General features: G+C 38.9%; 1 protein-coding gene across 3 annotated transcripts in view; it reads right to left on the reverse strand.

Moving 5' to 3' along the window:
* Positions 1-13,848, reverse strand: part of CWC27 (CWC27 spliceosome associated cyclophilin) — a 398,702-nt gene that overhangs the window by 72,504 nt on the left and 312,350 nt on the right. For 2 of the 3 annotated variants that reach the window (XM_029576298.1, XM_029576314.1), the window contains exon 14: positions 8,583-10,432. The exons of the other annotated variant lie outside the window; for it this stretch is intronic. In XM_029576298.1, the coding sequence (XP_029432158.1) occupies positions 10,270-10,432 (163 nt within the window). In that variant the 3' untranslated portion in view covers positions 8,583-10,269. Of the gene's footprint in view, positions 1-8,582; positions 10,433-13,848 lie in introns of those variants that run through there. 3 annotated transcript variants of the gene reach the window in all.

Raw genomic sequence — 13,848 nt, forward strand, 5'->3', positions numbered from 1 at the left:
TAAAATTGATCAGTAACAGCAAATCAGCTTTGTCCCTTCTAAAACTGCTCTCTGGAAACCTAAGCAGTATTAATACTCAGCAAACATAAAAGCAATGTAAACAATATATTTTAAAAAATAAAACAGCAATGAAGAAAATATGTCCCTTCAAAAAATGTCACAGCACTTGAATAAAATCATGAGTGTAATGGTTGCATACTCTTTCCAAAGTACTAGGACAAATGGACACTCCATGAAACTAATAGGTAGCACTTTTAAAACAAAACAGAGAAAGTATGGTTGGCCTCTGTCCAATGTTGCTTTTTTTTTTTAAAATAAACTATTTACCAACTTTTCAGGCATACAGGTTGAACACAATACTTAGATAACCACCAGATAGTACAATAATGAGAAAAAGAAAGCTAGCTCCATTAAAAAGATCAAAACTTAGATGCATACTGTATATTGCACCATATTGCAGGGCATAAGTGGAATATGGGCGGGCTGGGACTGCACCATGAAGTTACGCACACAAGCATGTGCCGAGGTCTCCTACCGTGTAACTTTACTTCTGCTATAGATAGTGTCTAAGTCATGTAACAAAAAAAAACTAGGCTAGTCAGCGGGGTTTAAAGGGTTGGGAGTAATACAGTCAAGTAATTACATCAAACCTATAATATTTATTGTAATTACCCCAGATCTTATCATATTTTAAATGTTTCATCTTTTAACCCATATCACAATTCCAAACTACCCAGAAGTCCTTATAATGGCTTTAAATGAAATCTTTGAAACTCCAGACCAAAACTGCCTCACCCACTGGCAATGCCACCACATGTGCAAGCACTTGCCTATCTCTCCACAACGTCTCCAGCAGGCAGTGTCAACATCAGTAAATAATTTTGAATAATATGGGAGTTCTATGAAACAACTTACAAAAAGAATGTGGAGTAAAGAACATACACATGTAGCACAAAGTCGAGAAGAGAAAATGTGTAACAATATTTTAAACTGTTTAGTGTTGTCCACTTGCTCATTTATTTAAATTAGTAATGGTAGGAATAAGCTTCGATTGAAAAACAACTTGTAAAGTTCCTTAGCAGAGTCGTGTTTTGCACGGTTGCTACATAGGGAGGAACAAAGAAAGCAAACACATCTAAAATAGAAACACATCAAAATGAGAACAGTTGGCTATTACAGTAACACACATGTAAATGTAAAATTCAAGTATAAATATAGAATAGTTAAAGTGGGCATACCTATCTTGGTAAGAATAGGATTGTAATTCCAGAAATATAAATCCTTAAAATTCCCCGTGATAAAAATGCTATGAGGACATGCAATCAGGAATTGAGGTCATTACCCTAAGAGGAACAGTTCTGACTTGTTATAATCTTATAACTGTCTGTTTGTTTGTTTATTTATTTATTTATAAGGTTTTATACACAGACATTCGTGTGGAACATCATGCCGGTGTACATTTAACAATAAAAGTTGGAGAAATTACAATGAACAGGGAGGGGGAGGGGAGAAGGCTAGAAAGAGAGAGGGGAGAGTAGCAGATATCTTCTTTATAATGCAATGCCATTTTATAAAACTATTATTATATGGTTTTAAAAGATGGCAAATAAGATCCCAGGTTATTTGGTGATCATAAAACGTAATTCTGTTCATACCTAACTGTAAAGCCACTAAGCTATTCCTCCTCCATATAACAATATGCCAATATCCAATCATCTACAAACAATAATGTTAAATAAAAAACAATCCAACTTATTGAGTCTTTTTTTTGTTATTTAAATATTCATTGATTCTACTATTTTTATAAATGAAACATTCTCTGGAACTTTCAATAATATTGTTCGGAAGGGTTGTTGGTTTCATATATCTGCCATTACCCCACAGTAATGCGCTAAAGACTGGTCTTGTAATCATTAACCTGCAAACTCTTTCCACTGTGTATTAATAGAACTGAAGTGCACAAAAAATTTTCAAGTTGTTTTCAGATTAAGTGAATGGCTGTAAATTTAATTTTATCTGTATCTGGCACGCGACAAAATAATTGAAAACAAAACACAGCTTACTGCCCTCCCAACATGGTCGTGTTTCAGACAAAGTCCTTCCTCAGGGGATGTCCAAATATTTTAAAGTCTGAAAATCTTTTTCTTAACAGAAATTATTCGTGCTATTCTTCCATTTGCGCAATAGATGTTTGTTTAATCCAGTGCCATTCATGTCACTCTGCATGTGACATCATGCTTATATATGTCACCAGAAGCCACAAAACCAACCAATGGAAAACTGAGGTATTTCAAACCACAAATTAAACTCTCATAATTAGAAATTAACAGAAACTGAGTATCCACAGCTTATACCACGTGTGTGTGTGTGTGTGTGTTTAAGAACAGACCTAAAACCTTCAACAGCTCTCAGATGGAAACTGGACCATAGAAGCCAGGTCAGCTCCTTGCTCAGCTGTCACATAGCCAGATCACAAACCAGATGGATGACCCTCCAAGAGGAGGTAGTGTCCCAGCATGGGAGCAGGAGGGTCCTGCAGTTCAATGTAAAGAGACCCCATTTTCAGCTCCTGTTCTACTATGCATGAGTTCCTGAATATACATATCCTGGCTTTTAAAAACAGGATGGGAGAGGAAAGCATGAAGCTGTGATGAAGATGATCAATTAACACTATCAGAAGATGATGCCTGAACCATCACTCCCTTCCCCTCCCTGCAACCAAGAGGATGAACTTCAGTATCTTGGAAGGCATTGTATATAAGAGAGTCTCCTGCCTGCTACCTAGCAGCCTGAGTCAAACTTATTTTTTTCTTCTCCAGGGAGTAGACCAAAAGCCATCCAGCAAGCAAGGTGCCAGGGACTGCCTTCAGGAAATCCAGCTTTTCTCACAGCTCCATGATAGAGACAAGCTTCATTGGTGAGACTAAGAGTTCCCTGTGTGCACATATGGATATGACAATTTTATAACATGCCCTGAATTTTCCATTAATATGTGCAGTGATTACAATCAGGCCTCCCCCCAGTTCCCTCCCAGTCTGCTCCAATTAAGGAGCAGACTGGGAGGGAACTTCCCTACCCTCCTGCCTAACCTTCCTTACCTTTCTCCTCTTCAACCTGACCCCTAACCCATACATATCGACCCAAATTTTTTTTTCTACTTACTGCTCCTCCGGAGCAGAAGTATTTTCCATGCACCGGCCAGTCTCCATCCCGCCCTGCCCAGGACCATGCCCCGGTCCACCCCTTTGGAGAGGCCCGGCACGTCTGCGCATAACAGGGGATACGTGCATGGCTAGGCCCATTATAAAATGCATGCGGTGTGCGCAAGGCCCGGCCACACGCATAACTCCTGTTTTTTTACACATATGAAAATTTGGGATTATGGGTATTTAGCTAAATGCATTAATATTTTAAGCAAGTCTAGGCTATCCTGATGTGTACTCCTTTGAGTTCACCTATAGTTAACGCAGAGCAGTACACATCAGTGTCAAAAAAGGCTAACCTTGATCCTGCAGATCTAAAGAATAATTGGCCTGTGTCAAAATTCCCCTTTTTGACAAAGGTTTTAGGAAAAGTGGTATTAGAGGAATTTCATAGTATTTTTTAGATGGTTATGCAGTATTAGCTAATCACTAATATGGTTTTCATAAATAATTTAATACTGAGACCCTTTTACTGTCAATAATTAGATATTTTTGGAAGGGGTTTTGATAACAGAACAGAATTTTTACTGGTACTTTTAGACTTAACTGCAGCATTTCACACGGTGGATCACAGTATCCTTTTAACAAAAAACTCTAGTACTCCCAATACCAATGTCTTAAAGACATTGGTATTGGGAGTACTAGAGTTTTTTGTTTTTTTTTTTATCAGGAAGAACATAAAATTGTGGTGGGTAGAAGGAAATCAGCCCTGTTTGATCTTAATACAGGGGTGCCTCAGGGTTCAGCATTGTCTGCATGCCTTTTTAATGTGTAGATTGCCCCCATTTATACAAAACTTTTATCCAACCTGGATGTTGGGTATTGAGAATATGCTGATATTCAGTTTTTTATTCCATGGGGTGACATACTGAGGCAATGAATAAAGTTGCTAATTATCTTTCTACTGTAAAAGCTTGGTTATTTGATAAAAAATGGACACTAAATCCGAATAAAACTGAGATTTTGTATTTGGCAAGAAATCCTGCCAATGATTTTCCTAATAAGATTCTGGTAGAAGAAGTCTGAATATCTATCACAGATCAAGCCTGGAACTTTGGTGTGATGGATACAAATCTCATACTCCGACCACACATAAAACAAGTGGTCAAGAATTCTTATTATAAACTACAAGAATTCTTATTATAAACTACAGATGCTGCCCAAAATTGGCAGCCTTGCGCGCGCCGATCCTGGATTTTAGAAGATACGCGCGTATCTACTAAAATCCAGCGTACTTTTGTTGGCGACTGGTGTGCCAACAAAAGTACGCAAACGCACATTTTTTAAAAATCTACCCCTAAGAGTGTAGTGCTTTTCAGACACTCCCCTGTGTGGAGTGTCTTGCAGGGAATGTTTTCATAAAACCAGAGTCCATTTTAACTTATGTTCTATAACCTGTGAAGGTGTCTGGGACTCAAAGATGGAGCTTCTGAGCCTCCAGTATTAGGATGATTTTTTAGGGTTCAAGGAGGATCCTTAGTGCCTTCAGTATCTAAAGACTAAAGTTGCAAGCTGGAGTAAAAGGAAAGACTATCAGGCTTAGAAACCTGCTCCAGTGTGCTGCATAACATGAGTCAGTAGCAGCTCATATGCAACTTTCATCTGTTGGACCACAGAGATCTGCACACCATAAAGCAGATACCACTACAGGAAAAGTCTCAGAGGGGGAACATTTCAAGTGACATTCTCTCAAGAGAGAATCTCCACAAGAGCGATGTTATTAAGGTGTTGTGTCCTTTATTGGTATTTTATGTATGTTATATTTTGCAAACCGATATCGAACAAAATCGCTATTATCCCAAAAATTTAAGACAGTATACCAGTGTCAATACACACATCATATTCGGTTTTGTGATGAGAGACCTCATACAAGGCATACATTAACAATGCTAATTAGCACAAAGTATACCAACAGTATAATCATGGGTCTGTGATATTGCGTTCAACTTTTTTTCAAGATTTTTTTATGCTCAAGTGAGTGCATGGCCCGTTTTAGACCCTTATTTCATTATAGTAAGTGACCCCTTGTGCGGTATATAAAAAACTTTTAAATAAATAAAATATGCAAAATAGCACTTAGCTTAATGGAGTGGAGAAACGCCAAAAAACATGGTCGTGAGGTCATATCCAATGCCAAGCCCGACACGGACCGCGTTTCGGCTTCACAAGCCTTCTTCAAGGGCCGGAAATCTCTGTAAATACAAACAGTATTATATGACAAATTTCTTAAGAATGATTACCAACTTTAAATCCCATTGCAACATAGGTACTGACGTGGCAGTGCGGTAGTAGCATACTGAAGCTAGTAATGTTTCTCCTCTACCAGAGGGGCAGCTTTCGCGCTCTTTTTCAAGACGTGAAAGACCAATCAGACGTGGAATACACCCAGGAAATGACGTCAGCCATTGCTAGGTAATTCATAACAGTGAATACCATTCTATGGCTGCATTGAGACCGTCTGGGTGCATACAGTTCAGCTGAAAAATCCAACGTTGTTCGTAAAAGTTAAGTATCTTCTGTGGATCCCCCCCTCTTTTTGTCAGTTGTATCCGATCGATGACACGCCACCTCAAATCGCCAAAGAGATGCTGCATATCTAAACAGTGTTGAACAATGGGGGCATTGATTTTGCCTGTATTCAGGCAGCTTCGATGTTCGATGAGTCTCGTTCGAATGGGACGCGACCATGGCCCCCAGTATTGCGAATTTATATATGGCTAATTTCGAGGAACACCTTCTATATTCTGCCCCTGTTTTTGCTCATGTTTCTAATTGGACCCGCTACATCGACGATATTTTCTTTTTGTGGCATCACGATGTCCCTTCGTTAATGGATTTTTTACAATGGTTAAACACGTTGGACTCCAACCTTACTTTCACCATGCAATATCATCACTCCCAGATTCCTTTTTTAGATATTTGTATTAGGCTTGTTGAAGATCATTTTGTCACCACTATATACAAGAAACCTTTTGATAGAAATACCCTTTTACATTTTTCCAGTTTTCATGCGTACAGTTTGAAGAAGTGCTTACCTATTGGACAGTTCCTATGCTTTCGGTGATTGTGTTTGGAAAAAACTGAATTTTCAAAACAAGCCCAATCTTTAGCGTCCAGATTACTGCATCGGGGTTACCCTACCTCAGTCATCAAAAAGGCTCTAAAACGGGCTACAAACGCCGAGCGGGAATGGCTTCTTTTAGAATCCGTAGATGCCGTGTCAGATCCACCATTAGTATGCACAATCAGATTTTCTACCAAATCCCAGGAGATTGCAGCAATTATTCGCAACCACTGGTATGTACTGCATACCCATGAAGTTTTTAAAGATGCTCCTTTGATTGCTTATAGTAGGGGCAAGAATTTACGGAACCTATTAACTCATTCCTGGACCCACACAGATCCATCTACACAATCTGAAGAACCGCTTGGACATTGGGCTTGTGGCAAATGCACAATGTGCTCTCAATCCCTAGATGGTACCACGTGGACTGATAACGCTGGCTTGATCCACACAGCCCGGTTTCATTCAGATTGCACTACCTCCCACGTTATATATCTTATTGTGTGTCCTTGTTCCAAATTCTACGTGGGGAGAACAAAGCGTCCCATTCGAACGAGACTCATCGAACATCGAAGCTGCCTGAATACAGGCAAAATCAATGCCCCCATTGTTCAACACTGTTTAGATATGCAGCATCTCTTTGGCGATTTGAGGTGGCGTGTCATCGATCGGATACAACTGACAAAAAGAGGGGGGGATCCACAGAAGATACTTAACTTTTACGAACAACGTTGGATTTTTCAGCTGAACTGTATGCACCCAGACGGTCTCAATGCAGCCATAGAATGGTATTCACTGTTATGAATTACCTAGCAACGGCTGACGTCATTTCCTGGGTGTATTCCACGTCTGAATGGTCTTTCACGTCTTGAAAAAGAGCGCGAAAGCGGCCCCTCTGGTAGAGGAGAAACATTACTAGCTTCAGTATGCTACTACCGCACTGCCACGTCAGTACCTATGTTGCAACGGGATTTAAAGTTGGTAATCATTCTTAAGAAATTTGTCATATAATACTGTTTGTAATTACAGAGATTTCCGGCCCTTGAAGAAGGCTTGTGAAGCCGAAACGCGGTCCGTGTCGGGCTTGGCATTGGATATGACCTCACGACCATGTTTTTTGGCATTTCTCCACTCCATTAAGCTAAGTGCTATTTTGCATAATGAAATAAGGGTCTAAAACGGGCCATGTACTCACTTGAGCATAAAAAAATCTTGAAAAAAAGTTGAACGCAATATCACAGACCCATGATTATACTGTTGGTATACTTTGTGCTAATTAGCATTGTTAATGTATGCCTTGTATGAGGTCTCTCATCACAAAACCGAATATGATGTGTGTATTGACACTGGTATACTGTCTTAAATTTTTGGGATAATAGCGATTTTGTTCGATATCAGTTTGTGCCGCTACTCCCTCCCCATATAGAGTGCTATAGAGTTTAGTATTCTTCTTATATTTTGCAAACCGCCACAATCTTCGTAATGTGCAGTAAATACATGATTTTACATAAAAAAATAAATATTGTAATTTGCATTTCGAATTATGTTTTTGCTTTGTTGTAAGCTGCTTTGGGTGGTTTGTTTAGACTAGTATGGTGGGTTATAAGTATGAAATAGAAACAACAGTATGTCAAACACAAGTACATTATCTCTTTTATGAAGATCTTTCTGGATATGTGTTTTAAAACCAAAAGAAACAGCTTAGGTGCCTATTAATCAAACTGTGGTTCAGTTTCAGCACAAAGGAAAATGAGGAGTGCAATTTGTTCCAAGTTCTGTGATACTATACAATTAAACCCATCACCTATATTTTTCAAATGCTTAAATTTAAAAACAAACATCAGGAATTATTTGGTAGGTTTTATTACATCTCTAAATACCGTTTAGATATTTAAATAATTCAATTTTTTTAAACAAATGAAGTAACATCTGTGCACACTTTGTTAAACAGCGGTACTCAATATAGCATTCATTGTAAAGTCTCTGGCCCTGTGATACCCTGATGTTCCCTCATTCTGTTTACAAGTTCAGAAAGCTTTTCAAAGCCGTTTCTCTTCTGAGCTACAGTGAGAAAAATAATGTACTATAAAAATGGTTCCAAAAAAACAACGCGGAAGCCGATCCAGTTAGCTGAGTAGCAGTGAATAAAAGAAGAATCGGATGTTGAAAAAAGCCCTTTATTTCAGAAATAAAGGGCTTTTTCAACATCCGATTCATCTTTTTTTTTATTCTTTTTTTCTTCACTGCTATAAAAATGGTTCCCATAGTCCACGTTAGTTCATTTAGATATGTAGAAATAATGGTCAACAAACAGGTTCGAGGTGATGCCTTTTTATTGGATTAATAATCTAACAATATATTTGTAACCAGCTGTTGAGAGCTGTCCTCAGGTTATCAAGTCACTACAAAATGAGCTAAGGTTGGTACTGCGTGAATATACAAGTAAATTGTAGGTTGGATTACAGAATCAGTGTTTGTTTTCAAAGCTTTAAAAAGTGTTTTAAAGTAAAAGGAAGTGTTTTGACTTTTGATATCTTATTTCTTACTGTTCTAGGTAGTTTTCTTTAACCATATTCCCATAACATAGTGTCATTGCTTTCTTTTCTTATCTTGTATTCGTGAAGGTTTAGTACTCTTTTGAACTCCTGACTTATATCAATGTAGCGACCCTCTTCACATTTTCTGCACTGGATAATATATACTATATATTCATAGAACAACATGAGGAGGGTACTTTTATGAAGTATCTTTTCTCCTTGTGAGTAAGACCACCCGCAGTTAGGTTCTTCCATTAATACAGCATATATTATCTAATGCAGAAAATGTGAAGGGAAATGCTAAGCTGCTGAAACAGATCAGAAGTTAAAAGACAAGAATAGAATATACTTTCACAGATCACAAGACGACACTGGGGGATGGGGGCTGTGGCAAGGAGAGGAAGCAATCATTTTCCCAGGCAAGACCACTGCAACAATGACCTCATGATCAGGATACTAAAAGGGAATGTCAAAGATACTTTAAATTAAAAGGATCCAACACTTTGAAACAAACACAAAGGGACTTAACAGAAATAATGGTTTCCTCACTCCTTACCAGACTGTCTTCCTCTAGCTATAAATTGTCTTTTAATGTTCTGACCCCTCTATAAACACTTCCCTCCCTGCTTGCATCCTTTGACTTTACAGCTCATCAGCCTTGAAAACGAACACTGATGGTAATTCAACCTACAGTTTACTTGTATATTCAGGTCACAAAATCCTTAGCTCATTTTGTATCAATCCAATGAAAGAAACAACTCTTGAAAGATACTAACAACTGCGTACAGTTAGTCCAATAAAAAGTTTTTTCTTACAGTGTGTTTATTTCTTTCTAATACAGGTTAAAAACTTTAAAAGAAAAATCACAACCCTTGCATTAAAGATTCTGTCATAAAGAGCATCATTTTCAAAGCGATATCCAAAGGAAATACGTTTTTTTGAAAACTAACACCCTACGTGAGGGTAAACGTTCTCGGTGTACTTTTCCCAGCAGCAATAAAAGAGCTACCAGGGGATGGACTGGAAAGGGAGTTTGGAACTCTACGCATACCTTCGTATTTTCAAAAGCATGCGAGTACTTTTTTGCCCGAAAAACTACCTGCACAAATTAACAAGTGTAAATGTGTGTAAGTGGTTTTCCTGGGATAACTTGCAAAGTGAAGGTATACATGTACTTTCAATTTGAAAACTGGTACAAAAACTACTCTCAGACTTTACAAACGTTTAGTGAAAATACAATAGATATTGATGCGGTTACATACTTATTTCATTAAAGAAAAAAACAAAAAACACTTTTTTACTTAAAACATCACCAGGTCAAAGGTCAAAACCACAGAATAATGTCAAGATACCTTTTCATAGTTTTTCATTGTCATCATTAGGGAATATAGCTACTGAATTGCCAATATTTACAATCAGATTCCAAACCAGTTTTAAATGACTTCCCATTTACAGTTTTTGCTATTTATCTTCTCTCCTTTTTCTGCTTCATGATCTTTTTACTTTCCTCTCTGCGCCTCTTATTGACAGGATTCCGAGGGTCATATATTTCAAATGTATCTTCATCCTGGACATTTGCATCTTTCACTTTTCTGCTTTTGTCATCAAACTGAAGAACATGAGACATCCTAAAAATAATAGACAGATATTTTATAGTGCAGTCCACTGACATTAACTATTTATTTTGCACATTGCTATTGTCATGATGTATTCTTGCCAAGCAAAATAATATAGTTTTTTATCTAATGTTAATACATTAAGACAAATGAAACTAATATACCTCCATATATAATAGCTCCCTTTACATCCCTTTACATGTTAAAAGAAACAGACACTAAACTCATTCTGCTTTAACCACATATATATCTACCTGTAGTCCTACTTGTAAATTTGTAGAAAAAATACGATTTTAGATTCCATGGCATAAAACTAGGACTGGATCAGTTTGACCCTTATCAGATGTAGCATCTAGTCATCTTTTATTAAAAAAATGCAAAACTAAAGCCCTGATACATATAGAGATAAATATCCAAAGACCTGAGTGGGTAAGATAACTATCTAATTTTAGTTAGTTATCTTTAGGTGAATATTCAGCTGAGCCTAACTAGCTAGGTTTTCAACTAAATATTTTCTTAAATCTAGTTAGTCAGAATGTGACCAGCTAGATTTAGTACAGCTGGGGCTCCCTGGCTAAACTTATTCAGTTATTGCTGAAAGTCACTGCTAACCATCGGGCCGATACAGTAAAGTCTGCGGGAGAGCCCGGCGTGCACACAGGCCACTCTCCTGTGTGCGCGATTCACTATGCAAATTAGGCCCGGCAGTAAAAACAGGCAAAAGGTCCTTTTGGACCGGAGCAGCAGCTGTCAGCGGGTTTGTCAGCCGACGCTCAATTTTGCCGGCGTCGGTTCTCGAGCCCGCTGACAGCCATGGGTTCAGAAACCGGACGCCGGCAAAATTGAGCGTCCAGTTTTCGACCAGCGAGCAGACTTCAAATTTTTTTTTTTTTTTTTTTACTTTTGGTAACTTTTGGGACCTCCGACTTAATATCTCCATGTTATTAAGTCGGAGGGTGCAAAGAAAAGCAGTTTTCACTGCTTTTCTGTGCACTTTCCCGGTGCCTGAAGAAATTAGCACCTAATTTCTGAAAGCAAAATGTGCGGCTTGGCTACACATTTTGTTTTCTGAATCGCGCGGGAATACCTAATAGGGCCATCAACATGCATTTGCATGTTGCGGGCGCTATTAGATTCGGGGGGTTGGATGCGCGTTTTCAGCCCCTTACTGAATAAGGGGTAACGTGCATCCAATAGAGGGTTAACAGTGTGCTCCATCGGAGCGCACTGTACTGTATCGGCCCGCATGTAAGTTCGATAAAAAAAAAAAAAGCTGGTGATTCCCGATCTTCTGGTTTTCCTCCTGAAAATACATGTTGCGTGGGGGTTGTAAGCCCCCCCCATAGGATACCCTCTTCTGTTTAGCAACAAGTTACAGTGGTATGAGGGCCTGACAACCCTTCCATTGGATTCCTTCCCTCCTAGAAATAAGTTATAGGTACGTGAGGGGTTTGATAGTCTTCCATGGGATTTCCCTTCTTCTCCTCCCAAAATACAGTGTCCTAGTGTGTTCCCCCTGCCTCATATAAAAACCTAAATTTAACTGCCTCTGGGCCCCCTCCCACCCACATCCTCCCGAAACCCCTAAAAAGCTGAGTCAAAAGGAGGTATTGGCTAGCCATCCTCCTCCTGGCTTGGCTTTCAGCTGCAATCCTGGAAGCTGAGCCAGGAGAACACTATGCTTTCACCTTGGGAGGGGAGGGGAGAGGGTATTGGGAGGAGATGGGAGGGGGGCCCAGAAGCATTTACATTTAAGTTTTTATATCAAGACGTGGGGCTTGGGAGAGAAGGCATGCAGGGCATTTTTTTATATTACTAGAGGGCAGGAGGGAGGGGGATCCCTCGGTGGCTGTTGGGTCTCCTGTGCAACTGTAACTTGTTATTGGGAGGTAGGGGAATCCCGCAGGGGCTGGCAGCCTCACATACGACATTTGTTTGCAGGATGCAGGAGGCTGAGGGGCTCTGGTCAGCCAAATCTAGGCCTCCTATGATGACACTTAGATTTGGTCAGAAAAGTTGAGTGGCTAGTGCTGAAAATCAGTGCTAGCTGCCGGTTCTCCCCACAATCTAACCCTCCTCTAGGCCAGCCCAGAAACTAACCAACTAATTTTAGTAGTCTTATGAAATTTAGGAGGGTAAAGTTAGCTGCTTAGAACAGTAAATTTTGAAAGGCTTTGATCTAGTTGGCTAAGTCCATTTGATAATTTATCTCACTATAAATTAAAATTGCTAATTAGGATGGAAGATAAATAGAGGAAGATATATTCACTGTATACAATGCATACTGGACTTGATTCATTCTTCACAGGATTTAGAAAAAGTAAGAAAAATATTATTTACTTTTTAGGGCAAATATAAGTCCTTGTATCCTATGTATGAAAAAGGCCCTAAGAAAAAAATGAATAATCCCCTTCTTTATTTGAGGGTTATGGCTGTACTCTGCTCTACAGCATATAATACATTATGGGGCAATTTTTAAAATCCCCATCATACTTGCAGATCTGAGTACTTTGTAATCATAGCCTTGCAAGCAAATTTTCAAAGGGAAATCCCAGATTTGCCTGAAAATTCAAGGGGTTGGTTGATGCTACAATATGGACTTTGCAGCAACTTTATGCAAAGCTGGCACTGTAAAGTATGTATGGGGATTTCAAACAGAAACAGAGAAAAATGAGGGCAAAAATAAGATACACAGCATATCTAGTCTGTCCCATCATACAAACTGTTCAGCCTTACAATTCCTACCAATTCCACAGAGATCCTCTGTGGCAGTCTCATGCTTTCTTGAATTTAAATACTATCCTTGTTTCTACTACCTCTACTGGGAGGCTATCCCATGCATACATCACCCTTTCTGTAAAGAAATATTTCTTTAGATTACTCCTGAGTCTACACCCTTTCACTCATACCCCATGACCCCTTGTTCCACAGCCTTCTTTCCTTTGAAAGAGGCCTGTCTCCTGTTCATCGGTAAGAACATAAGAAATTGCCATACTGGGTCAGACCAAGGGTCCGTCAAGCTCAGCATCCTGTTTCCAATAGTGGCCAATCCAAGCTACAAGTACCTCGCAAGTACCCAAACAATAAATAGATCCCATGCTACTGATGCCAATAATAGCCGTGGCAATTCCCTAAATCAACTTGATTAATAACAGTTAATTGATTTCTCCTCCAAGAACTTATCAAAACCTTTTTTTTAAACCCAGCTACACTAACTGCACTAACCACATCCTCCAGCAACAAATTCCAGAGCTTAATTGTGCGTTGAGTGAAAAAGAATTGTATCCGATTAGTTTTAAACGTGCTACTTGCTAACTTCAAAGAGTGCCCCCTAGTCCTTCTATTATCTGAAAGAGTAAATAACCAATTCACAACTATCCTTTCTAGACTTCTCATGATTTTAAAGTTCTCTGTCATATCTCCCCTCA

Source organism: Rhinatrema bivittatum, chromosome 1 (assembly GCF_901001135.1).
Source record: "Rhinatrema bivittatum chromosome 1, aRhiBiv1.1, whole genome shotgun sequence".
Classification (NCBI taxonomy): Eukaryota; Metazoa; Chordata; class Amphibia; order Gymnophiona; family Rhinatrematidae; genus Rhinatrema; species Rhinatrema bivittatum.